This window comes from Pelobates fuscus, chromosome 9, assembly GCF_036172605.1.
Source record: "Pelobates fuscus isolate aPelFus1 chromosome 9, aPelFus1.pri, whole genome shotgun sequence".
NCBI classification, from domain to species: domain Eukaryota; kingdom Metazoa; phylum Chordata; class Amphibia; order Anura; family Pelobatidae; genus Pelobates; species Pelobates fuscus.
This window is the reverse complement of record NC_086325.1, coordinates 161,046,698-161,074,266: the sequence shown is the minus strand read 5'-3', so window position 1 is coordinate 161,074,266 and position 27,569 is coordinate 161,046,698. Positions and strand designations below refer to the sequence as shown.

Below are 27,569 nucleotides of genomic sequence, written 5' to 3'. Positions count from 1 at the left end.
TATTTTCAGGGAGAAAAAGTGCGTGTTATACGCCGATAAATAAGGTATTTATAAAATTGGGCAGGTTGGATGGGCCGAATGGTTCTTATCTGCCTACACATTCTATGTTTCTATGTAACTTTGAAGAAGTTAAATAGTTGTATATGACAAACACACACAGCCATCAGCTATATCTGTCAGTTATCGGAATGCCAAAACCTTGGAAACAAATTGAACTCAAAATAAACAAAGTGTGCTGCTTGCTGCACCTAATTAGGGCCCAAGGAAACACCAAAAGCAAGAAATACAGAGAATAGATAAGTGAGCCGAAAACGTTAGGTGAAACTACACAAACTAGAAAACGAGCTGCATTTTTCAGCTAAGCTGTATGGAATAAAATGTGTAATACCCAACAAATACCCAAAGTGAATCTGAAATTTTAGGTAAAACACAGCTTGGAGAACGTTTCAAACATGGTTCTTGTTGCCAAAAACATAAAATCCAATGAGAATTCCCAACAATTCACACTTTTCCATAAACTCAGAAATAACCTCACATTACACATCATCCCAGAAACTGAATACTTCTAATTATCTAGGCGTTGTGAGCGCCAGTTATCTTTCAAGAAAATCCCAAAGCAATTGCACATTCAATGTCTTAAAGCAAAGACCGTTAACTCTATGAGTGTCAGAGGTGTGACAAAGCACTGGGCACACCTGTACTGCTGAACGGGTTAAACCTGCAAAGCATACGTATACAGAACACATTGAAGGCCCTCCAGAGACCAAGGAGTTAAATGAGGACATCTAAGCATTTTAAGGCTTACCAGGGGCTGGGAAAATGCAAAGTGTTACAGCGTTTACAATGCTCCATGACAACCACAGCATTGGACAACAAAGTCCTGGCAGTCAGCAGCTACAGGGACCGAAACAAACCCTTCCAAAACGAACACGACACACCTGAGCAGGTAAGAAATACTAACATCATACAGAGGGCTTCGGTGGTGTTTGGGGATTTGGGTAACTAAAAGCAGTCTATAAAATATGCAAGGGTCCCTGGAGATCCGGGAGGATGCTTCTCACAGCTTTTTGGGCCAGCTGCACTTCTCTGTCATATGTAACCACCAAACAAATCAATTTAATTGTTATTAAGCGAGAGCAGTGGGTCTCAGACTTATTGGAAGATAAGCAAGGTTAAGGAACACTTCAATGATAAAAAAATATTCCAAGGTAAACTTACTTTAATTACCATCGCTAGTTGTGAAAAAAAAAATTGCCTTGTTTTTTTACACATTACTGAAGATTTTAAAAATGACTTGTAATAATCTGAGTTATTCTCACAGCCTACTCTTGCGTTGAGCAGGCACCTTATTTAGCTTTACTTGGTCAGAACTATCACACAAAATGTAAAAGTCTGCAGGTCAGTGCTGGCTGCCTGAGTTTGGTATAAGTGATCGTACACTGGGGCCTGGTAAACTGCACGTTTATTGGCCAGATAAGTTGTGCTTCTAACCAGAGAACGCAAAGATGGTGGCCAGCACGGAGCAAGTGTAATGAAGGAAATGCATTGAATAGAAGGATTTTAGTTATAAAATAAAGCAAATTTGGACTATAATATTTTTTAAATAATTATAAATTGATGACAGACTTCCTTTAACATCACATTAACTTGGAGCATTACTAGAGAAGTATGTAACGTGTAATATATATATATATATATATATATATATATATATATATACACACACACACATACATACATACATATACACACACACACACACACACACACACACATTCTAGCTAGATTGGCTTAGTAGTTTAATTTAGTAGCCAGTTGGAAAACACAATCTTAACATGTCTTTAAAAAATCAAAACAAATTACAATTACAAATTTAAAATTGTGCGCTATTTAAAAATATATCATCTGTGTATCATGCTAAAATGTCTGCAAATATATACACTATATGACTTCTGAAAAAAACTCCAGACACCATAACAACTTCATTCACATTAAATAGTTATGGTGTAAGGAAGTCCAGGTGATCTTACCAACTTTTAGGGGTTGACCCCATACCCTGGAAGACAATCTCTCTGCCCTCAATTTCAGTCATAGTCCTTACGAGTGAGCGCAGACCCTAATATGGACCCATTCTTTCCCTCCTATTCCCAGTCCTGATTCCCCACGCTGCCCTTTTCACATAATGTTGGATTAGCAATACATAACGGTAGTTAATCTTAAACAAAGAAGTTCTCTTGGTGTGTATATGCCAAAAAATACTGAGCACCTGCGTTCAATATAAAAGGTTTAATTCCAGGAATATTTACATATACTATGACTGCATGTGTTTGAGCGATTAATGCCTCCACCTTATGGACTGCTCCTTTAAAGCAGGGGTGGGGAACCTTCGGCCCTCCAGATGTTTTGGACTAAATCTCCCTGGACGCTTTGCCAGCATTATGGCTGTAAGAGCATTATGGAGGATGTAGTCCAAAATATCTGGAGGGCCGAAGGTTCCCTACCCCTGTTTAAAGGGGCACTATAGGCACCTCATCCCAATGGGGTTGTCTGGTTGCAGTGTCCCTGTCCCTTTTACCCTGCAATGTCAAATATTGTAGTTTCAGAGAACGTGCATTGTTTATACTGCAGGGTTAAGACTGGTCTCCCAGACAGTCACTAGTGGAGCTTCCTGGCCTTTCACGGAGTACAACTCCACGAAGCAACGCTAGACGCCATCAAGCTTTGCGTGAGGATGTCCAGCGTCTTGAAAATTCTCCTAATTCCCAACGCTATAGTGTTCCTTTAATATGAATTTTAAAAAAAAAAACTGAGTTTTGGGTGAACAAAGGTATACACAGGTTATAGGTTATATCCAATGCCCCCCTTTAGCCCTGTCTGCTGTGTCCCATACCCTCCATCCAAGAATACTTCTAGCTGGTTACTGTGCACGCGCACATCATGTCACAACGTCCTTTCTGATCTTCCATAAACACCTGTGTTCCTCCAATAACACTGTGCATTTTATTAGGTTTCTATAGTACAGCCAATTATTAAAAAAAAGAAAAACAAAAACAGCTTATAAACAAACTACAAAATATAGACACTTCTCTGCCTTTACCGCTGCGCCGTGGAGAGATTTAGAAGGATAATAAAATACTATAGAAAGCAATTGGAGCATGCGGATAGGCCAATCACATCTTTGACTGGGCTGCGCCCACTTTGAATTTGAATTCAAATGCAGCAGCAAAACACTATATCTTTCATTGCAATATGCTGTTCTTGCATATTATTACAATATATTATCTGTGCAATTTATTAAAAGCAATGTGTGCATTTCAGTCCAGAGTGGGGAAGCCAAGCGTTACTGGAACAATGCCTCAGGACTTCACACCACAAACCAATGTGAGAAGTTCATTAGGACTGGAAATGGAGCAGTAACACGAACCCACACCAGAGGACGCACACACACTGCTTTAAATCAATGGTCATTCACAGTGTATGTCATTAGGATCAGAAGACAGATTTATTATCCAATTAAATTGTCTCCTTATTCAGTTAGAGGTTTTATGCATTAATTTAAATTCTTATTGGTCAGCTTCAGCTAATTGGACTTATTGAACAGATTCTGTGACCGATCTTGGAATCATACGGTCACCAAAATGTAACATTTGAAATGCCGACTGTCGTCTGTGAGAAAGTCACAGAGAAAGAGCTGCGCCCCTTAGAAAGCAGTGCCATTAACATACAGTCAGGCACTCCAGATGTTTTGGACTACCCCTCCCATGATACTTTGCCAGCATTCTGGGTGTCAGAGCATTATGGGGGATGTAGTTCCCAACATCTGGAGTGCTGGAGGTTGCCTATACCTGGATTAGCTGAAGAGGTCAGGAGGGGGAGCCGAGAGTGATGGGAATTAGCCTGCTTTATAATGACACTGCATCCTACAGCAGACGGTTTAAGACTTCATGTTTAGTGCATAGATAATATCCCCACTAATCTGGAAAGGTTATCAATATAAAATAACCCCTCCACACCCCCAATAAACAGAATTGCCCACAATACAATGCTTCTATCTTGCGCCATACCAGTTTATACCAGGGTTTGGGCCAGTGATAGGCTGAGAGCAGGGCTGGTCCAAGATATAGTACTTCCTGGGTTGAAGGATGAGATGCATGTGTATAGTGGATACAGTGTGTGTGTGTGTGTAGCGGATGCAGTGTATGTGTGGATGTAGTGTAGAGCATGCAGTTTCTTTGCAGTAAATGTTGTGTAGTGGGTGCAGTGTCTGTGTAGTGAGTGCATGGTCTGTGTGTGTAGTTGAAGCAGTGTAGTCTGTGCAGTGTCTGTGTTTGTGTATTGTGTAAAGTATAGTGGATGCATGTAGTGTATGTAATGGATGCAGTATCTGTGTGTAGTACATGTAGTGTGTGTAGTGGATGCATTGTCTGTATAGTGCATTGTCTGTATAGTGTATAGTGCATGTAGCGTGTGTAGTGGATGCAGTGTCTTGTGAGGGGTGATTTTTTTTTTTTTTTTTAATGTATGATTAAGTGTATTCCCCCCTTCCTGCCTCTCACCTGTGGTCAGGGAGGGGGGACATTTTACTGTGTCCTGTGGAGAGGGGACCCAGAAGTCTGATGTTTCCCTCTTGTAGCTTCCTGTCATCTACTCTCTCTAGCAGAGTGAGCGTTGCTGCGGGTTGCTGCGCCAACGCTCTCGCGGTTTTACAAGATGAGATGACAGGAAGCTGCAAGAGGGAAACATCAGACTTCTGGGCCCCCTCTCCACAGAACAAGGGGGCCAGAACTGCATATATTTGTAGCGGTAATCGATCGATATATATATATATATATATATATACACACACACACACACACACACACACACACTTTACAGTGTACAGGGAGGGCAAAATGCCACCCCTGTAAAAGTGCTGCCTGGAGCCGTGGCCCCACTGCTGCCAATGGACATGCCGGCCCCGGCTGAGAGAGTTCATCTGGTACGGTGTGAAGTGGAGAATAGCTCCACCTCCTCCATTTAATCCCTAGCGGCCAGGATGGTGTGGACCGAACATCTCTGCTAAACGCTTAGTAAACCATTCATAGTGATGCAGGAACCAGCGTGCGCAGACTCCAGACACCATAACCAAGTCAATCAGATGAAGTGGTTATGGTGCCTACAGTGTCGCATTAGTGTACAAACGTTCCAGTTTCCATATTTGTGTTAGCAGCCAATGATGTGACTTTATGAATGCATTTTTATTTCATTGTTTGACTGATCTTAGAGAAATGGAAGGATTAAAAATTCCATACAAGTTGCTGATGTTGCAAATGAGATTCCGATCCCCCCCCCTGACTAAACTTACAAAGGCAATCAAGAAAAATGCTACTACTGCACATGTAATCACTGACTGATCAGGAGAAATGATGTGACTGCAATACAATTCATGCAATCACTTTGCAAAAATACAAAAAAAAAAAAAATGAAAGAATTTCAGAAGGAAAAGTCTCCCCAAATCGAGAATAGAATCCCCACAGCAATCTTATCATTTTCCAAATGATTCTACTGATATGTTACGGAGATGATAAATACTTACCTTTAAATGATCTTTCTCTGCATCTCATGCTTTCATCGATCTTTCTGCTCCCTCTCGATCTCACCCTTACCGTACCCCTCTTGACGTTTCTGTTCTTATTCTATTTTCTGTAATGCTTTCATATTTTCCGCTATATATTTTAGGTGTTTTTTAGGACCTTCTGTAGTCCATTGTCTGGTTTAACCTGTAGTTCACTGTGTTTTTCGAACGCAACCTACCCTGAGTCCACTGGCTATTTTCCTTTTCCCCTTCTGTTTTTTTTTTTTTTTTTTTTTTTTTTTTTAATGTCCCCTTTCCTTTTTGTTTGATTTTTCAGGACAATTAACAGTCACAGTAAATGGAGAAAAGGGATTCGCTTGTTGTGGAGATATGAGCATATATTCAAATGAAGCTGGAACACACGCAAGGTTCAGTGATGAGCTTTATTAATGAGATTTTTTTTATTCGGTATTACCGTACCAAAACGTTGCCTTGTCCACTTGTCGTGGCTTGGTTTAATAAAATGTATCATTGAACCTTGAGCAATGTTGCTGCTGTGTTTTCAGGTTTTTAGAATTCTTAGAACAGAAAATATTGAGTAAGATTCTAAATGTCACAAACAGACCAATCAATGCAGACAACGGTGGAACATCCAAATTTATTTTAGCATATTTTAAATTTTAAATATGCTAAAATAGAAGCAGTAACTATAACGAACAGTAGAATAAAAAAAAAATGAATACAAAATAATTGAATTCACTACAATTCAATGTTTGGAGGATCCCATTCAACAGAATTTCTGTAAAATTTTGCGAGCAATGCACACTTTTATTTATTTATTTTTTGAAACATGCATGGGTTTTTAAATGATTTCTAGGGCCCACTGAGTGAGTTATAGACTTTGGTGGCACTCAAGAATTGGTGTGATAATCACTGAAATTAAATAAGTGAATGGCGTCTATAAATGAGCCACAAGTTTGATTTCATGTTTCACCTTCTTTCCAGGACAAAATATGGCAAAAAATCTGAAAGACTCGAAGGTCCACACACTCAAGATCCAGCAGACTTACTGGGCAAAGGACTCGAGTGAAGAGGACTTGTTGAAGTTGGGGGCCATCTGCTTGGACAAAGTAGAAGAACAAGTGGATTATTATGATACAGATGGGTATGATCTGGCTGTCAAGGACACATGGCTGAGTAAAACTGAACATAAATGGAGACTGATTGTGGGCAAGAGTGGGCCAGTCAAACCATCTCCACCATCCAAAACCAGTCAACACCATCTTCAGAAAGGTAATTTGAAAGCCAGTCGACAGGTAGACAATGACCTTACAAGAAAAAACCAACAGAAAGCTTTAAAAAATGATCAAAATAGCAACAAAATATTAGCAGGTACGGATGCCGTAGGAAAAGGTTTGTCAACTTGCCACGAGCTAGAAAATGAAATTGAGATTATGCAGTATCTTTCCAAAGATTTATCACCCACAGAAGACATTAACGGTGCAGCGATGGGAGATTTTCTACAAGTTGTGCGGATCCAAAAATACGCAAGTTTCGTCTTCACGAAGCAGGTGACCTACCGATTAAGGGATCTTTATACAATTACACTAACAACGGACCAGAAAAGCTCCAGAAAAGTGGCTGTGGTGTCTCTTCAAGTTGAAATCCAAAACGTCACACAAGGGTTTCAAAGACTGGAACAGCTGGCCAATGATCTGGAACTCCAACTCCAAAATATGTAATGGTATTGTGGGCTGGCGTGGCACTTACAGAAACAAACAGGGGGTTTACAAGGTCAAGACACAGACTGATACACTGTATTCACAACCTGAAGCAGAACAGGTACATTAAAAACAGCACTAGCCTGGATTACAACTCCCAGACACCAGAGCCAAGCTCGGCTGACAAAGATTAAAGAGACTAATAACTCGTGATTGCCAGATTTCATTGTTGAAATAGAAAGTAGTAGATACCTGGAATAGCCTCCCAGTGAAAGTAGTAAATGCTTTATAGAAAATAAATAATGGCCAAGATGGGTACGATGCTTTCTTGAAGAAATCGGTCGGAGGTATTAGAACGCATAAACGGACCACTTGTGCCTTGGAAATGTTGAGATAAACTATTCCAATGTAAGGAAGGTACTCCTGAAAACTAACACTTCCAGTTAAAGAAACTCACCACAACAGCCTAGTGGGAAAACAAAGTCTACTCTATGGCGGTTCTATGAGCAGACATTCCGAATTCCTGGTAGACTGCTTTTGAATGGGTTTAATGATATAGATTTGTGAAGAGTGCATGTTTATATATGTAAATAGCTCGATAGATCTATAGAGCATTTGGGAAAGGACTAAAATGGAAACGAGATATATCAGGCTAAAATATCCAAATTACACAAAATGTCTCCTGTTTTATTTTATTTTTTGACGCAAACGTTTCAATTCTCTTGCCAATTCTGCACCATTTACGTTTTAGTAAGCAAGTCCCTGCATTTATATTCTTTTACTGGAGGGATCATTTCAAAATGATGTACGGTATGTATATTTATAGAAACTCTATAAATGCAAATTAAGTATGATTGGCTTATGAATTAAATGGAAACACGTGGTGACTTAAACATCAATTAGGAATTGTCTTTGTTTTGTTTTAAACTCATTTATTTTGTCCTAAAATCCTTAACCCCTTAAGGACCAAGCTTCTGGAATAAAAGGGAATCATGACATGTCACACATGTCATGTGTCCTTAAGGGGTTAAAGGGACACCATAGTCACCAGAACAACTACAGCTTATTGAATTTGTTCTGGTGAGTATAATCATTCCCTTCAGGCTTTTTGATGTAAACACTGTATTTTCAGAGAAAATGCAGTGTTTACATTACAGGGACACCTCCACTGGTCACTCCTCAGATGGCTACTAGAGGTGCTTCCTGGGACAGTGCTGCACAGTGTGACTGACATTCATTCTCTCCACCCTCTTCATGGAGACACCGAACATTCCTCATAGAGATGCATTGATTTAATGCATCTCTAAGATGAGATGCTGATTGGCCAGGGCTGTGTTTGGCTCTGCCCCTGATCTGCCTCCTTGACAGTCTCTGCCAATTGCTAGCATTGTGATTGGCTCAAAACAACACTTCTGATGATGTCAGCCAAGCAGGCAAATCAGGGGCAAAGCCAGCAGCTGCAGACTTGAAAGTAAGATTTTACTATATTTAGGAAGGGAAGGCAGTGCCAGATGGTGGTTTTAACACTACACAGTGAGGAATACATGTTTGTGTTCCAGACCCTACAGTGTTCATTTAAACTGGTGACATCATTGAAATTTACATTTTAGGGCACAGGCCCCCAGTAACAACATCAGATGTTGTCTGTCTCGAACAGTATTACACAGAGCTAAACCAATCAACGGCATCAACCTAAACCAACCCAACATCAACGCAACTGATCTACATCACGGAAACAAATAACTCAATTTTCCAAACTATGCCAATACACTTCCTATACATCATGGCAGCCAAAATAATCTCAATTTTTTGCACAAACAGGGTACATCAGTGTCAGGATATCAACATGAGTTTTAGGCCAAAATGAGAATGTATCCAATTCGGACAGGTTGTGGCTTGAAATTAAATTTTAATCATTTACATTTCAGTGAATAATCATGAAAATATCTAGAGAGTAACTCGTATCTGTGTAATCCTGGAGTCTCCAATATATACTGCCTAGTATAATTAAATTATAACAAATATAATCATTATATATAAATGTATATTTTATTTGCAAATTAATATCTTTCTCATTAAAAATAATCAAATTAACAAAGATCTCAAAAAAAGTTCCAATCAAGAAGTTTGTTGTTTTTTTTGTATGTTTGTGTGAAAGCTTTTGAATGACTGTGGTGCCTGCAATGTTGTTACAAAGTATTATTACCAGAATGACCCAAAATAAGAGGAGTTTCTTTCATTTGAAAGAAATAAAATGGTGGTACGTTCAAGGAAGCAATGAGACAAAATAAACACTGCAGCTTTAAAGGAAGGGATAGAAGCGTTTTCATTTTGGCTCTGAGAATAATCTGTCAGGTTGTGACTGTATATACAGTAGTAGAATCCCGATGAGAATTAATGGTGATTGTCAATAGGGGGATTAAAATAAACGCTACAAAAATTGAATGAAAATCAGGCTAGATGCAAAGAGATTAAATCCCTACCAGAGCAGATTAACACAATTTAAGCTCAATAAAACCTTAATTCCTTTTGTCAGCCTTAATCTGGTGTCTGGTCAGCAAGCTATGTACTAACTAGCCTCCTGTATATACACCAGATCTAATGTTAGGCCACATTAGAGCCAAGTTTACTTTTATCCCTCAATTTGTAGGCTTTTTAAATAAATTCCAAAATGCCGCAAATAAAAACCCAAACTGAAAAATGTAGACAATAAATGGGCAATTTGGAAAAATATACCAAAGTCTACTCTAGTCTCTGATTGCCTTCCGGGATTTCATTTTGTCCAAATCTTTCACGATCAACCTGTTTATTGAATAAGCTACATTAAGTATTGCAGCTCAGACGGTCTTCTGAGAAAGAACATCAAACAGCGCCACCTGGATGGTAAAGGCCGTGAAGTGCATTGCAGCCAGATGCGTCATTCTGTTTAAATGTTTTGATGAGGCATTTCTGCTGCGTGGGAATACCCGAATCTTATTCGGAGTACCAAACGCTGCAGAATTTAATTAGATGTGACTGCTCTTCAGTTTATCATAGTTTAATAAAAGGTATTTTACCTGCATGGCCAAGAACGAATAATGTCGGTCGCTTAAAAATTCAAAGAATCAGAGTAATACGTAACCAATTATATAAACATATTCATAATTTGGATATTCTGCATCTTCACCTGTGTTCCTCTTAACTCCCCTTTTGATTGTCTTACACCTCTCTAGTGTCTCTCCCCCCCCACAGCCCCTCTGTGTGTGTGTCTCCCCCCCACAGCCCCTCTGTGTGTGAGTCTCTCCCCCCCCACAGCCCCTCTGTGTGTGAGTCTCTCCCCCCACAGCCCCTCTGTGTGTGAGTCTCTCCCCCCCACAGCCCCTCTGTGTGTGAGTCTCTCCCCCCCACAGCCCCTCTGTGTGTGAGTCTCTCCCCCCCCACAGCCCCTCTGTGTGTGAGTCTCTCCCCCCCCACAGCCCCTCTGTGTGTGAGTCTCTCCCCCCCCCACAGCCCCTCTGTGTGTGAGTCTCTCCCCCCCCCACAGCCCCTCTGTGTGTGAGTCTCTCCCCCCCACAGCCCCTCTGTGTGTGAGTCTCTCCCCCCCACAGCCCCTCTGTGTGTGAGTCTCCCCCCCACAGCCCCTCTGTGTGTGAGTCTCCCCCCCACAGCCCCTCTGTGTGTGAGTCTCTCCCCCCCCCACAGCCCCTCTGTGTGTGAGTCTCTCCCCCCCCCCACAGCCCCTCTGTGTGTGAGTCTCTCCCCCCCCCACAGCCCCTCTGTGTGTGTGTCTCCCCCCCAAAGCCCCTCTGTGTGTGAGTCTCTCCCCCCACAGCCCCTCTGTGTGTGAGTCTCTCCCCCCACAGCCCCTCTGTGTGTGAGTCTCTCCCCCCCCACAGCCCCTCTGTGTGTGAGTCTCTCCCCCCCACAGCCCCTCTGTGTGTGTCTCTCCCCCCCCACAGCCCCTCTGTGTGTGTCTCTCCCCCCCCACAGCCCCTCTGTGTGTGTCTCTCCCCCCCCACAGCCCCTCTGTGTGTGTCTCTCCCCCCCCCACAGCCCCTCTGTGTGTGTCTCTCCCCCCCCCCACAGCCCCTCTGTGTGTGTCTCTCCCCCCCCCCCCACAGCCCCTCTGTGTGTGAGTCTCTCCCCCCCCCCACAGCCCCTCTGTGTGTGAGTCTCTCCCCCCCCCACAGCCCCTCTGTGTGTGAGTCTCTCCCCCCCCCCACAGCCCCTCTGTGTGTGAGTCTCTCCCCCCCCCCACAGCCCCTCTGTGTGTGAGTCTCTCCCCCCCCCACAGCCCCTCTGTGTGTGAGTCTCTCCCCCCCCCACAGCCCCTCTGTGTGTGAGTCTCTCCCCCCCCCCACAGCCCCTCTGTGTGTGAGTCTCTCCCCCCCCCCACAGCCCCTCTGTGTGTGAGTCTCTCCCCCCCCCCACAGCCCCTCTGTGTGTGAGTCTCTCCCCCCCCCACAGCCCCTCTGTGTGTGAGTCTCTCCCCCCCCCACAGCCCCTCTGTGTGTGAGTCTCTCCCCCCCCCACAGCCCCTCTGTGTGTGAGTCTCTCCCCCCCCCACAGCCCCTCTGTGTGTGAGTCTCTCCCCCCCCCACAGCCCCTCTGTGTGTGTCTCTCCCCCCCCCACAGCCCCTCTGTGTGTGAGTCTCTCCCCCCCCCCACAGCCCCTCTGTGTGTGAGTCTCTCCCCCCCCCCACAGCCCCTCTGTGTGTGAGTCTCTCCACCCCCCCACAGCCCCTCTGTGTGTGAGTCTCTCCCCCCCCACAGCCCCTCTGTGTGTGAGTCTCCCCCCCCCCACAGCCCCTCTGTGTGTGAGTCTCTCCCCCCCCACAGCCCCTCTGTGTGTGAGTCTCTCCCCCCCCACAGCCCCTCTGTGTGTGAGTCTCTCCCCCCCCCACAGCCCCTCTGTGTGTGAGTCTCTCCCCCCCCCACAGCCCCTCTGTGTGTGAGTCTCTCCCCCCCCCACAGCCCCTCTGTGTGTGAGTCTCTCCCCCCCCCACAGCCCCTCTGTGTGTGAGTCTCTCCCCCCCCCACAGCCCCTCTGTGTGTGAGTCTCTCCCCCCCCCACAGCCCCTCTGTGTGTGAGTCTCTCCCCCCCCCCACAGCCCCTCTGTGTGTGAGTCTCTCCCCCCCCCCACAGCCCCTCTGTGTGTGAGTCTCTCCCCCCCCCACAGCCCCTCTGTGTGTGAGTCTCTCCCCCCCCACAGCCCCTCTGTGTGTGAGTCTCTCCCCCCCCCCACAGCCCCTCTGTGTGTGAGTCTCTCCCCCCCCCCACAGCCCCTCTGTGTGTGAGTCTCTCCCCCCCCCCACAGCCCCTCTGTGTGTGAGTCTCTCCCCCCCCCCACAGCCCCTCTGTGTGTGAGTCTCTCCCCCCCCCCACAGCCCCTCTGTGTGTGAGTCTCTCCCCCCCCCACAGCCCCTCTGTGTGTGAGTCTCTCCCCCCCCCCACAGCCCCTCTGTGTGTGAGTCTCTCCCCCCCCCACAGCCCCTCTGTGTGTGAGTCTCTCCCCCCCCACAGCCCCTCTGTGTGTGAGTCTCTCCCCCCCCACAGCCCCTCTGTGTGTGAGTCTCTCCCCCCCCACAGCCCCTCTGTGTGTGAGTCTCTCCCCCCCCCACAGCCCCTCTGTGTGTGAGTCTCTCCCCCCCCCACAGCCCCTCTGTGTGTGAGTCTCTCCCCCCCCACAGCCCCTCTGTGTGTGAGTCTCTCCCCCCCCCACAGCCCCTCTGTGTGTGAGTCTCTCCCCCCCCCACAGCCCCTCTGTGTGTGAGTCTCTCCCCCCCCCACAGCCCCTCTGTGTGTGAGTCTCTCCCCCCCCCACAGCCCCTCTGTGTGTGAGTCTCTCCCCCCCCCACAGCCCCTCTGTGTGTGAGTCTCTCCCCCCCCCACAGCCCCTCTGTGTGTGAGTCTCTCCCCCCCCCACAGCCCCTCTGTGTGTGAGTCTCTCCCCCCCCCACAGCCCCTCTGTGTGTGAGTCTCTCCCCCCCCCACAGCCCCTCTGTGTGTGAGTCTCTCCCCCCCCCACAGCCCCTCTGTGTGTGAGTCTCTCCCCCCCCCACAGCCCCTCTGTGTGTGAGTCTCTCCCCCCCCCCACAGCCCCTCTGTGTGTGAGTCTCTCCCCCCCCCACAGCCCCTCTGTGTGTGAGTCTCTCCCCCCCCCACAGCCCCTCTGTGTGTGAGTCTCTCCCCCCCCCACAGCCCCTCTGTGTGTGAGTCTCTCCCCCCCCCACAGCCCCTCTGTGTGTGAGTCTCTCCCCCCCCCACAGCCCCTCTGTGTGTGAGTCTCTCCCCCCCCCACAGCCCCTCTGTGTGTGAGTCTCTCCCCCCCCCACAGCCCCTCTGTGTGTGAGTCTCTCCCCCCCCACAGCCCCTCTGTGTGTGAGTCTCTCCCCCCCCCACAGCCCCTCTGTGTGTGAGTCTCTCCCCCCCCCACAGCCCCTCTGTGTGTGAGTCTCTCCCCCCCCCACAGCCCCTCTGTGTGTGAGTCTCTCCCCCCCCCACAGCCCCTCTGTGTGTGAGTCTCTCCCCCCCCCACAGCCCCTCTGTGTGTGAGTCTCTCCCCCCCCCACAGCCCCTCTGTGTGTGAGTCTCTCCCCCCCCCACAGCCCCTCTGTGTGTGAGTCTCTCCCCCCCCCACAGCCCCTCTGTGTGTGAGTCTCTCCCCCCCCCACAGCCCCTCTGTGTGTGAGTCTCTCCCCCCCCCACAGCCCCTCTGTGTGTGAGTCTCTCCCCCCCCCACAGCCCCTCTGTGTGTGAGTCTCTCCCCCCCCCACAGCCCCTCTGTGTGTGAGTCTCTCCCCCCCCCACAGCCCCTCTGTGTGTGAGTCTCTCCCCCCCCCACAGCCCCTCTGTGTGTGAGTCTCTCCCCCCCCCACAGCCCCTCTGTGTGTGAGTCTCTCCCCCCCCCACAGCCCCTCTGTGTGTGAGTCTCTCCCCCCCCCACAGCCCCTCTGTGTGTGAGTCTCTCCCCCCCCCACAGCCCCTCTGTGTGTGAGTCTCTCCCCCCCCCACAGCCCCTCTGTGTGTGAGTCTCTCCCCCCCCCCACAGCCCCTCTGTGTGTGAGTCTCTCCCCCCCCCACAGCCCCTCTGTGTGTGAGTCTCTCCCCCCCCCACAGCCCCTCTGTGTGTGACTCTCCCCCCCCCACAGCCCCTCTGTGTGTGTCTCTCCCCCCCACAGCCCCTCTGTGTGTGTCTCTCCCCCCCACAGCCCCTCTGTGTGTCTCTCCCCCCCACAGCCCCTCTGTGTGTGTCTCTCCCCCCCACAGCCCCTCTGTGTGTGTCTCTCCCCCCCACAGCCCCTCTGTGTGTGTCTCTCCCCCCCACAGCCCCTCTGTGTGTGTCTCTCCCCCCCACAGCCCCTCTGTGTGTGTCTCTCCCCCCCACAGCCCCTCTGTGTGTCTCTCCCCCCCACAGCCCCTCTGTGTGTCTCTCCCCCCCACAGCCCCTCTGTGTGTGTCTCTCCCCCCCACAGCCCCTCTGTGTGTGTCTCTCCCCCCCACAGCCCCTCTGTGTGTGTCTCTTTCCCCCCACAGCCCCTCTGCAGGTGCTCACTAAGCATCCGCCTGTGCCAACTTATAGTTGCGCCGGCTCTGAATGTATTGCTCACAAGCAAGCCTTATTCTTAGCATTCCAATCCCGACATTGTTAATGCTCAATGCTTGATGAACTGATCCAACATAGCTGAAATATTCAGCATACCATGAACTGCAATCCAGACTATGTAAAAATTTCACCAATCAGGACAATAAAAAAAAAACCAAAGGAATAACAATAGCAACAGAGAGCATCACCCAAACAGTATCAACACAAAATGTTTGGGGTTTAAACACACTGTAAAAATAATATCAAATGAAAGCAAAGAATTTACGAGTTTACTGTTTAGTGGGTCTGTCTGCAGCTCATCCAAGCCCCTCCAACATCATCCCATGAATTCCTACAGCTAAACTCATCACTTAACCCTTCAAAAGGTCCATGGGATGCTCCATGCTTTAATGGTTGGCTTTCATGCCCTTATGATGGGATGGAATAACCTGGCATTTTGGAGCAAACTGTTAAATTACGGCTGGGGCTGGAGCGATCCTGGTACCACGTGGTCTCCTTGGTCACTGGGGCCAGATTTAGTGTCCCCAAACTGACCAATCAGATGTGACAACACTCAAAATGGAATGTCTTTAATATTATCTAGTAACCCCTGTGTGATCAAACACTGAAAGGTACTGCAGCTCTGTGACAATTTGGATAAATAAGAACTGCAAAACATTTGCAGGGTTTTTACTAAAGGGAGCATTGTCGGGAATTCATAATGAATTTCAAATTTTAGACCAAAACAGGCCGAACTGGAAGCATAGATGACTGCTCAGCTAACACAAGTGGCCATGTGGCACTCCCCGCCAGAGGAGAAAAGATGGGTTGACATAGAATCTACGATGGTAGGGGTTGACATCCCCCAGTTTGCGATGTGGGTTCCAAAGGGGCATAGACCCGTGATACGAAGAACGTGTCCAGCTATACTTAACTCTTTCCGAATTTGGGATGTGTGTAATCTCAAATATGGACTAACAACGTCCCCCTCCCCTATGACTCCAATCCTTAGAAACAGGGATTTTATCCCTGGCATGGCACCCAGAGACTTTCGTAATATAGAACGAACAGGACTGCAACGACTACATCAGCTATATTGTAGTTCAATTTGCGGAACTCCAACAAGGTGCTCATTTAACTCCAACTGATTTTTTTTCGCTATGTCCAGATTCGCGACTTTGCTAGCAAACCTCAAATTAGGAAAGCTGCTTTGGGACAACTGGCCTTTTATGAGAGGCTTTGCTCCGATGGGACTGCCCCCAAAGGTATGATCACGCTTCTGTACGCTCATTTGGGGTAGTTTAAACTATACGGATCAATGGGAAACGGACCTCGGGAAAGTCCTGGAGGGAATTGAGTGGCAGGAGATATGGGAGGCGAACACCACTGTCTCAATATGTGTCACACTCCAAGAGCAAGCATGGAAAACTATGCTTCGGTGGTATACCACGCCAGTGAAATTATATCGCATGCACAAATTAGATAATGATGATTGCTGGCGGGGCTGTGGATTCCGGGGCACATATATCCACATGTGGTGGGAATGGCCAAAAATAATCAGCTTCTGGAGGTCCGTAGAGGATCTCTTGAGACAGACGTTCAACAGGCCCCTAGGTCTGGATCCTTGGATATACCTGCTAAATAGATCACTCGACGGTTGGACTAGGAGAGAACAAAAATTGGTGCATAAAATAACTCTAAGCGCACGCCGTGCTATAGCGATCGCGTGGCTCTTTCCAGAAGGCCCGGAATTCTCTGGGGTAATATCTAGGATTAGAGAATGTAGAATAATGGACGACTTGACTGCTAGAGTGCGGGGGACGATAACATCGTTCCAAAAAATTTGGGATCCGTAGGACAACAGTTTACTGGGCTCGAGCAGTGATTGAGGGGGCCTTTTTTCTTGAAGGACAGGCCCCATATAGAGGGGAGTTATCCTGGATAGGGACCTGTTCCTGGTCCAATGCCACATGGCTTGCGCCCCCCTCCACCCTCCGTCTCCTCTCTTCTCTTTCTTCACATCTTCTCTACTCTCTATCTTTCGATTACTTCTCCTTTTTCCTCTCTCTTTGTTCTGGACTTCCACTTGTTTTTCGGTCTCATCTTTTTTTGATTATCTTTTTTCCGTTTTTTCTCAAAGCCCTTTCTCTAGTTTCTCCTCGGGAGGTGGCATTTATTTTTACTTTTTCTCCAGATACGAAGATACGGTTGGATGAACAATGTCGCATATGGGCAAGTTAGGTATTCAATTAGACTGGGCTAATGGTCTTGCTTTAATGCACGTCATTTTCTACAAAAACTCAAAAATCGGACAGCAAGTACCTTAGGTATATGTCAGGGATAGGCATGTACTATTAATGTTTAGATATGCAATAGTATTCTTGTTATGTTATGGTTTTTTTCCAAAGTCAATGCGCATTTTTTTATAAGTTAAGGAGCAACATATGTAGCAAGTTTGATACTAATCTTTAACAAAGAAATCGATCATAAGCCTGTCTAGTATGATGTGTTTATACCAACCTATAATCAACAGAATGATATTTTATGTTCTTGTTCTTAAACTTAAAAAAACGTTGTAAAATGCTATGAAAAATGCATACAGAAGCTGATGCGTCTCTGTGTGCCTGTTGTTGTTGTTACGTACACGACAAAAATAAAGAATTTAAAAAAAAAAAAAAACAGTAGGGGTGTCAGGGGCCTACATTTTGCAATTTAGTTTTTAGTAAATAAGCCACAAATTATTTTATCCCCTCACTTCCTCTGGACTTTGGCGCTCCATATTGTTTTTTTAAACAGAGTTTCATGTAAAAGGAACACTATAGGGTCAGGAACACAAACATGTATTCCTAATCCTATAGTGTTAGAACCACCATTTAGGTGGCTAGCCCCCTCAACCCCCGTATAAATTAATAAAACGTGCCTCATTTCCAGCACGGAGCAGGTCTGCCAGTGCCGGCCCCAATCCGTTCCCTTGAGGACATCATCAAAATTTAAGATTTTTTGCAAATTTAATGTTTTTCCACAGGGGAAGCATTGGATTGGCTGAAATCGGCAAGGAGGCAGGGCAGTGGCAGGGTCAAATACCAGATTGGCCAATCAGCACCTCCTCATAGAGATGCATTGAATCAATGCATCTCTGTGAGTAGATGTCAATGTGCAGCACTTCCCCAGGAAGCACCTCCAGTGCCCATCTAAGTAGTGGCCATTGGAGGTGTCCTTGGGGGGCTATGTAAACACTCTGAATTTCTCTGAAAAGGCAGTGTTTGCATTAAAATGCCTGCAAGAAGTTATTATACTCATCAGAACAACTATATTAAGCTGTAGTTGTTCTGGTGACTATAGTGTCCCTTTAATTTTCTGCCAGACATAAGAAATATAGTTCATTGTTAAAATATAAAAAAATAATTCCTCCAATACACAAAATTAGACTTCGAACCAAAAATATATGATGCAAGTTATAGGTCAACGTTCACAATTAACAGAATAGCTTTGTGCTTCGAAACTCAGGGCTGAGAACTACATAACCAGTTACGTAAGCCAGTAATTTGGATTTCCACTAACTGGATCGGCTATGGAAATGCATAATGTGACAAATGGCAAACAGATCCCATCCTACGATAGCAGAAACTACGCATGCATCTGAATACTAATAACTCATTCTAAACAGCCTTACCTGGAACGTGGGAGGAAGGATAGATAGATTTCAGCATTAAAGCAGAAACACAATTTCTCAGGAAATTATACTTTTAACTAAAACAGTGAAAATGACCCTGAACTTATTTTAAACCAATTTTCCCGAGATGCTTTGTTCTTTAAAAATGTCTAATAAAGATTTAGAAACGGACATGCATTTTCGAGAAATCCAGCAAAGAGATCAGCAGGGAGACATGGGAGAAGGAGTCTAAAACCAAGACTTTCAAAGCTAACTTTGTATTCACTTATTGGATTTCAGCCAATCAGAATCCAGCCAGAAATTATAAAGAAAGATAGATGCGTTCCTAAGCTTTTACAGCATTTATAAAAAGGAGGGCAGTGGGGAGAGCTTTCAAACTCACTGTAATACTTCCATCTGTTAATGTAAAACCATTTTCAATTTGTTTTAAAACAATTTTTTTAAATAAGGGTTTTTTCCTGGCATCTAAATCCGAGCACAAGTTGCAGTTTGGCTAACGAGGAAGATATATTCACTTTAGTTTGGATTCATGTCTTGACCATATTTCCCTTTGGGAGCTATGAAAGCCAGATGAGACCGAAAAGCAGCCATGCCACAGATCAACCAATGGACGTGTTCAGCACTTCGAAGAAGCATTCGTGCATGCGCAAGAGAGCACCGCAGTAACGCCATGATCTGCTTGCAATTCATGATTTAACTCCGACTGATTTTTTTCGCTATGTCCAGATTCGCGACTTTGTCCTACAGCTTCCATACTTGTAGCTTACATTTATAAAACAAAAAGCGTGTTTACTGGAAATATTTACTGCCGGGAAAGTGTCATCATACCATAAAATTATACAACACCTTCACTTTCAAAGAAAATGAAACAAAAATAAATAAACTGCGCACGTTGTGTAACAGTTGGTTGTTTGGCTTTGTGTATCGGTTACTAAGGTTATAATTAAATGTACTGTGAGGTTCAACAAAGTGCTCTTTATGGCTTTTGTTGTTTACAGTTTACTTGTGTGAACGAATAACAGTGAAAGTGAAAGATGCATTCAACTGGAGCGTACTTGGAGTGTATGTGCAGTCCAAACACAAAGACAAATGGAGGATTCACCCGTTTTTACAGGTGCGTATCTAGGATCAGACATAGATGCTTCAAAGATCTTAACATGTATAGCTTGGAGGAAAGACGAGACAGGGAGGGATATGATAGAAACATTTAAATACATAAAAAAAAAAAAAACACAACAAGAGGACAGTCTTAGAGGGGCAAAGGTTTAAACATAATATCAGGAAGTATTACTTTACTGAGATTGTAGTGGATGCATGGAATAGCCTTCCAGCTGAAGTGGTAGAGGTTAACACCGTAAATGAGTTTAAGCATGTGTGGGATAGGCATAAGGCGATCCTAGACCTAAGATAAGGCCAGGGACTAATGAAATAAAATTGGGCAGACTAGATGGGCCGAATGGTTTCAATCACAAAGGGAATTACGCATTGGTAATGAATAAAAACACAAACTGTAAGTCTTCAACTTAAACAGACCATTTTTCCAGATCATTACTACTGGCCTATATTTTGTCGGTTTGTTTTTCAAATCACAATAAGTCAGTGTTTAGTGAATAGATCCTGGGAGTCCGGTATATTCTTGCCCAGGCCTGGTCTCTGCAATATATATCCCACTATAGAAATTCCATCTGCAGATACCGTAACAGCAAGGGTTAATGATGTGAGCAGCAGCCAGTTATCTGTAAGTTAAAGAGTTACCAGCTGTTGTTGGGGACAAGGGACCCCAACGGTTTAATTTCACTTTCTTAGTCATGTTGCTGAATTCTGACCTACAGGACGCTGACGCCATCTCAATAAATCCTTTCCAAGATTTCAGAAACTGACGTACTCAAGGACACCAACCGGGAACGCAGAAAATATCACCTGTTGCATTCAATGCTACCCCACACCCACCACAACAAAAGTTCAAGGCTGTGCAAATCCAGCTTCTGAAAGCCACTGGGGCACCCATGTCAAAATATGGAAGGTATGGAACGTATTTGTCCCATGATTAGAATGAAACGGTTACATTTCAGGAACCTGCACCAATCAATAGAATATTGAAAATAAACCATTACTTTAATCGTATTATACAGTTTATGGAATTCTGTTTGATCCAGATCACATTGTACTATGTAGAATGTATAATACAATCTGTAATGTAACGCCGTTAAAGGATTGTTTTATTAACACATGAGTGTCTTTCCAGACTGCAGGGGTCAGAGACACCCGTCAAGGAGGCTTAACGTTGCGGTGTCAGTCTTTGAGCTGAAATATCCACAACTGCTTTTTTTGAAAGCTTCCTTTTGTCTGAATACGGCTGTAGGGGATGTCACATTGACAGCCACTCGAGACACTTCCTCCTTACGACCTTCAATAATCTTTTTTTTTTAACTTTCAGGCGGTGAGAAGTGTTCGACTGACAGAGCGACCAATGATAGCCCATGTTTGTCTATGAGAAGCACTGGATTGGGCCAATGGCATCAATCTTGATCATTTCATCAGAAGCAGAGGGGCTGCTCTGTGGAGTCTGACCCCAACACTATAGAAAAAATGGGTTCGGGGAGGCTAACCTTGTAAAGCATTAGCATCGCGGCATTGCTAGATTATCGAGTGGTAGTCGGAGCAGTGTCAGGAGCTTATATACCCCTTCAAGGCAAACGCAACATGGTGCGCAGCGGGCGGGAAAGGCGGACACTCTTCCGCTCAAGAGATGCCCAGAAGCAGAAATCGCCGAACAGACACCCTGTTTCCCCTCCTTGGACCGGTGGGGGTGATCCCGGTACACCCCAGGGGGCTACAACAACCTGACAAACACGTGGAGTACAGCCTCACGAAATGGTGGCATTAACCACGAATTACTTACCATGGTGGAGGTTTCCTGTTTCAGTGACCCAAGCAATGCCCAGGCTGGACAACCTCTTTAACAAGTTTTAGCAACGGCTGAAGAGTAAGATGCACCGACACACCCCACCGCTCTCGAGAGACCCCTCAAATCAGCAGCTGGCTCCAAATTGTCAAATGGAACCCTCAGTGCACCCTCCAGGGAAGGCCCTAAAATGGCGACGAGTCAGGAAGAGAGGATCGCACACACATCAGGAGTCACGCAGCCAAGCTCTTCTGAGGCCCAAAGCAGATTCCCAAGAAGTTCGGGAGGTACTGCGGAGAACCCAGCGCCTGAATGTCAGTCACACTGACAGACCGGAACTCATATTGGCTTAAGAACTTGCAGTGCTCCCAGAAGAAGATGGACCACGCTCTGCCCATGATGGGCCTAGGGTGAACTGGGACTTAATCATACAGCCCTCTATTTCCCCATGTCAAGCCAATTCATATAGGGGGGTGGCTATATTATGCTGTGCTTTAGTTAGCTTTAAAGCCCCCTTTCCAGCTGTTTCTTTTGACATCCCATTCTCCTCACCTCGCTAACAGGGGGGGGGGGGCCCTCCTGGGGAATTACTCTCAACATGCTTCATTCGGCTATAGATCTTGTTTATTTGTTTCTATTTTATAAATGTGCAGTAGTCTGTGATGCCGTGACAAGGTCTCCTTGTGTTTTATTTTCTGATACTCCCCCTTGCTGTTGTCGCAGTGCAAGCCCCATTGTTATAATGTGCACAGGAAAAAAATAAAGAATTTTTAAAAAGGGGTTCTATTTATGGAACTTTCTTTCCCTTTTTTAAAATTTCAAACTGATGGAGAGTTCATAATTTAAAATAGAAGTACACATTATGAGCATTTACTAAAAGAATTTTAAGTTTAGAACACATGGACTACTCTATAATCCATCATCTAACTGAATCCAGTGCGGTGTTAGCATGCTGGACATGATAACATCAAAAGTGAAGTGCTTCGGGAAATCAAACGATATAAGTAGGAAATAGCATTAATGGCTGGCTGACCGCCACTAGAGTCTTGATTTGGAAACAAGGTTTTGCATTGTCCGAGACAAGGAACAGTATGTACTAAAATGTCACATCACACGGATGGCAGTGGTGGTATCTGTGGAGTATCAATAAAACATTCTAAACACAGCTCTGTGTAGGCCTCATGGCACGGCCATGGGTTTGACAGTATACTCGCTGGATAGAATTGAGAAATTACTAAATTCTGGACCGTTGAAAGCTTATTGACTAGAGTGAAAATTCAAGATTATTGTAAAATGTAAGGCCAGTGTAGCCAAACTGAAATCATACCTGACTAGGAGAATTTTTCTTGTTTGGCTAGTTTAACTTTGAATTTTAAATTCACTATGAATTCTCTGTTTGGTAAATAGCCCTGTGTTGGGAAAGCAAAAGCCGTAAGGATAACATTTTCCTCTACAAAGCTAATAATTTACATACCATTCTTTATTATTGTTGTATTCCAAGAATGTGGTGTAATTTGTTATCTTATCTTCTCAGCTACCATCAGTGAATCTTTATCAATATTACTTGCAGCTCGGGACCGAAAGAAGCCAAGAACACTTTATTCTAACCCAACAGCAGGAAGTTATTAAAATAAAAAGTTACAAAAATATATATACATGCAATGTGGCCTTGTTGTGGATTTCTTATTTCAAACCTTAAATGTAATAACTTTCAGCGCATCTCCTGGTTTACCCGAGCTCCATGGGGGCGGCCATCTTTAGTAGGTAGTATCTTTTCAATAAATAGTCAGATCATGTACAAGTTAAAGAGCTCTAACACTGATCTTCGAGAGGATTAAGACTGGGAGCTAGGATGGTGTTGGTGGCTATTTGGACATTAAACTTGTGGTTTAGACTTTGTGGGTGTACGGGATTAGGGTTTTTTTTTGGATTAAAGAGATTAGGGATGGAAATTGTAGTGGTTCGGAGATTTCGAGTTACATTTAGGGTTAGTGGTTGTAGATGTATATAGTGCTAATGGGGTTTAGGATTCAGATTAGAGGTTACAAAAATGAAAAGGGAATTGCAAAAAAAATAGCCAAACTTGGAAAAAAGCTCAGAAAGGTTTACAGCTGTTGGCAGAAAATCTAGTCATCAGCTTATAATTCCCTGTTTAGGAAATAAACCCCCGTAAGGGGGATCAAATTGAGTCCTGGATACAGACATTTACTTCCATAAATCCATTATAAAACAATGTTAATGTAAATTCTAAAATATGATGACACATTTCCTTTAAGCCTTATTTGTGACACTCACTAGCTAAATTGTGATTCATACGGAGCGTAACCGGGCTGCCTACAGTTAGGTGCTACATTGATGCTCAACTCTCAAAGATAAGCCTCTATTGACAATCTTATTGAAAAAATTGGCACATAAAACCCCCTTTAAAAAAAGTCACGCAGCATCTGGTTAATTATCAGATTTTATTTAAATGCACAAATAAACTCAGGAACAAGAAGAAAACTCTCAGCAGTCAGTTACGTAACTGTGAAATGAGCAGTCTACCCCATCAGTGTGTAGTCGCTGAGATCTGGAAAATCCAGAGAGGTACAATTCCCTGCCATTGTGTTTTATACTTAATTCGGCTGAGAAGAAGCAAGTTTGCCAGCTACCCCCTCATGTTCTCTTAGCCAGCAGCAGATTTTCAGTTTCTAAGGCAACGGTAACAATATATTTCGAGGAGGTGCCGAATGTAGGAGGGCAGACTGAGCTCATCTTCTGGTCTCAATAGAGCTCAGATTGAGTGAAAATGGAGAGAAGGGGAAGGTGGGGGGGGACCCACATTGACCATCCAGTTCTCTCCAATCAGATTCTGTTACTTTTTGGTAATACTGTAATTTCTGTAGAGCGTTCTTGAAGACAAAATAAATCTTAATTTATTTATTTTTTCTAATAACACACTTTATATTCATCATTAAAAAATTGCCCTAAATAATAGGATTTTAGTGTATTCACATTTGGTTAGAACACAACATCACACATTATTGAAATCCCATAGGGATATGCTTAACAGAGACACATATCTCCTTCAGTTCCAAGACAAGACATCTGGTGCCATGTTGCTTTAACTGCACTGCCAACTGGAACTGGAGGGGTTAAATAGATAGAAGGACGGTTACTTTTTTCTGCAGTAAAATCCATTTTATATTTAAGAGAGCATGCAATCTTCGCTGTTTTTCTATATTTTTGTTTTTGACTGCTTATGCAAAATGTCAGTATGATATCACAAGGTTCCCTCAAGGTTCCCAGTATTTTATAAGGACGTATGCTTCAGGTTCTGTTACTTTATGCAAAAATTATTTTTATAATACCAAACACACCTAAACTTCAAAGACCACCTGTTGTAATGACGTCACAGAATTTCAGCCAATTGGTGTTCCCTCGTTGTGCCATACAACTGCAGAACCAAATTAATCTGGCCAGGATGAAATACAAATGGACAAAATTTGTACAGTTTGGATATTCAAGAGTAACTGGGAGGATGCAACATTCAGTTGAAGCACCGGTCATACATGCTCTAAGTAAGCCAACATATAGCTCTCCAGCTGTTGGGAACTACAGCCTGACCAAGCATCATGGGAAATGTAGTTTAGCCAAACCAGCTGCAGAGGACTCCCATTAACATCATAGTTTAATCCTTTCTGTGCAAATACAGGTCTAGTACAAGAAGACTAAATTAAATTAGTACGGTTTGCCAGCTACAGACATAAAACATGATATTTTAATTTAAGATTATGTAGCAACCCATAACAATCCCTGACTAACACAAGCAGACTGCCGCCAACTCTGTTACTGTATCCAGCAAGCGAGGATCCGATTTAGCTTACAGGTTATTTAACAGGTACAGAATGTGGCCGATCGAATTCCAAATCTAAAGAGGCGGTGGTCACTTGATCATCCCTAAGCAGAAAGCTTAAAGAGGTACCTATAGTGTAGCCAATAGCAGACTGATTTTTGTAACAAGTAACCTTTTTTTTTGTAACCTTTTTAATGACACAAAACATAAAAACTACCGATATATCTTATCACCAAAATGAAAACTGTAACAAATTGACAAAGGAGCAAGTAAATGTTAGTTCAAAATAGCCCCGTTGGTTAAATGTTTAATTTGTTCATGGTATCACAGCCCAGCCCAGTCCAGGCACAACCAGGGCACAAAATGCAAATTACCTGAATGTTTTGCCTCTAGACTGACTGACCGGCTTGACAGGGAGCTGAGATGGAGGCGATCAGTTGCAGGATAAAAGGGTGTGAATTTCTGCATTTATCATATCGTTTATCATATAGTTCACAAAGACAGAGTTGTTAAATATAAGGACAAGTAAACAGAATATTACAAATGACAAGAATTTAAGCTTTAAAATCACACAAGTATAATGAAAATGAAACCAAGAGAAGTCATCGGATACAGCAGAATATTAAAACACTGACAAGACAGTGTGTTTAATATTTAAATAACTGATGTCTGGCTTTAAATAAAAGAGAAGTGCGCGTCAGTCTTCTGCCAATACAGCCAAATGGGATTTGAGTGCTATAATTAAGAGCTTGCATCTCCTTTCCTTCCTTAAACAGCACATGTCCCTCTACACGCACCTCGTTCACCGATAGCATAGCATTTTATGGGATGACAAAAACCCAATACAGGGAGGTAGGCTGACAGAGCATCGGGTTCAGAAACTACATCCGTTTAATAATGAAACAGCACAACCGATGTGAATTAAAGGGACACACTAATATTAAGAATCCATACTAATAGCAGTATAGCTAGTGGGGGAGGAGAGAGACACAACTGGAAAAATGACACTATGCACCATAACCACTGCAGCTTATTGGGCAAGAAGTCTTAGTCCAGTCTCTGTTTTTATCAAACCATTTGCGAAATGCATGTTTTAGCCCTGCGTTCACAACCTCTCTCTGCCGACCAAATCTGGACAACTTAGCACAGTGCCCCAAAATAGCACTGGATATGAATAAATATGAAGAGATTTATCACAGTGTCGTGACAGAAAATGTGGTACGAAGTGCTAAGTAGGGTACAATCATCACGGAACCAAAAAATCCCTACTAGTTAGATTTGCACCTGTTTCGATTTGATAAGTCTGGCTCTTAATTTTACACCTTTTTTTTTAAAACCAAGGTGAACTTCAATGTTCTCGTCTCAAGTTACGAAAATAAATAATTTTCCACTTTCTATTCAAAAACATTTGTTACAAAAATATCAGCTATGAACAGGATACAGAATATCTGATTTATACAGGCGATTACATTCCTGTAAACATTTCAGTCCCCTTACCAGTTCCTGCAACTGTCTCTCTGTTTTGATTGATTGATATGGAAACAAGGAAGTCCACATTTTTATTTATGTTTGTTTTTTTAAATGCTACCTTCACTGCACTTTCCACCGAAGTAGGTGCTTCAAAAACATTAACTGGGGGGAGGCAGTGACAGTTGCAGAATAAAAATATAATTAAAATAAACAACATGCATGTTTTCTTGACGCTATAGTGTTAAAACCAGCATCTAGCCGGCCTGGCCCACACTTGCCCCCCTCAATATAGTACATACTTTTTATTCCAGTCTGCTGCTGCTGGCTTTGCCCCTAATCTGCCCACTTGGCTGACATCATCAGAAGTGATTCTCTCGGCCAATCACAATGCTTTCACATAGGAAAGCACTGGATTGGCTCAGACTGTCAAGGAGGCAGGTCAGGGGCAGAGCCAGCACAAGCCAAACACAGCCCTGACCAATCAGCATCTCCTCACAGAGATACATTGAATCAATGCATCTCTATGAGGAAAGTTCAGTGTCTGCATGCAGAGGGAGGAGATACTGAATGTCAGTCACACTGTGCAGCATTGCCCCAGGAAGCACCTCTTGTAGCCATATGAGGAGTGGCCAGAGGAGGTGTCCCTGTAATGTAAACACTGCATTTGATGTGAAAAGACTGTGTTTACTGCAAAAAGCCTGAAGGCAATGATTCTACTCACCAGAACAAATACAATAAGCTGTAGTTGTTCTGGTGACTATAGTGTTCCTTTCAGCAATCCTAACGTGCACCCGTCATTTAAGGTAACATAGTAACACTTTTAATGTATAATAATAATAATTATGT

The 27,569-nt window shown here is 44.3% G+C and overlaps 2 protein-coding genes across 5 annotated transcripts in view; one reads left to right on the top strand and one right to left on the bottom strand.

The window, feature by feature from the left end:
- RALGPS1 (Ral GEF with PH domain and SH3 binding motif 1) overlaps positions 1-27,569 on the bottom strand; it is a 328,055-nt gene that overhangs the window by 278,907 nt on the left and 21,579 nt on the right. The window lies entirely within an intron of this gene.
- Positions 885-7,820, top strand: LOC134572585 (uncharacterized). The gene is made up of 2 exons (XM_063431636.1): positions 885-946; positions 6,560-7,820. The coding sequence occupies exon 2, from the start codon at positions 6,568-6,570 to the stop codon at positions 7,294-7,296; it is 729 nt and encodes a 242-aa protein (XP_063287706.1). The 5' UTR covers positions 885-946; positions 6,560-6,567; the 3' UTR covers positions 7,297-7,820.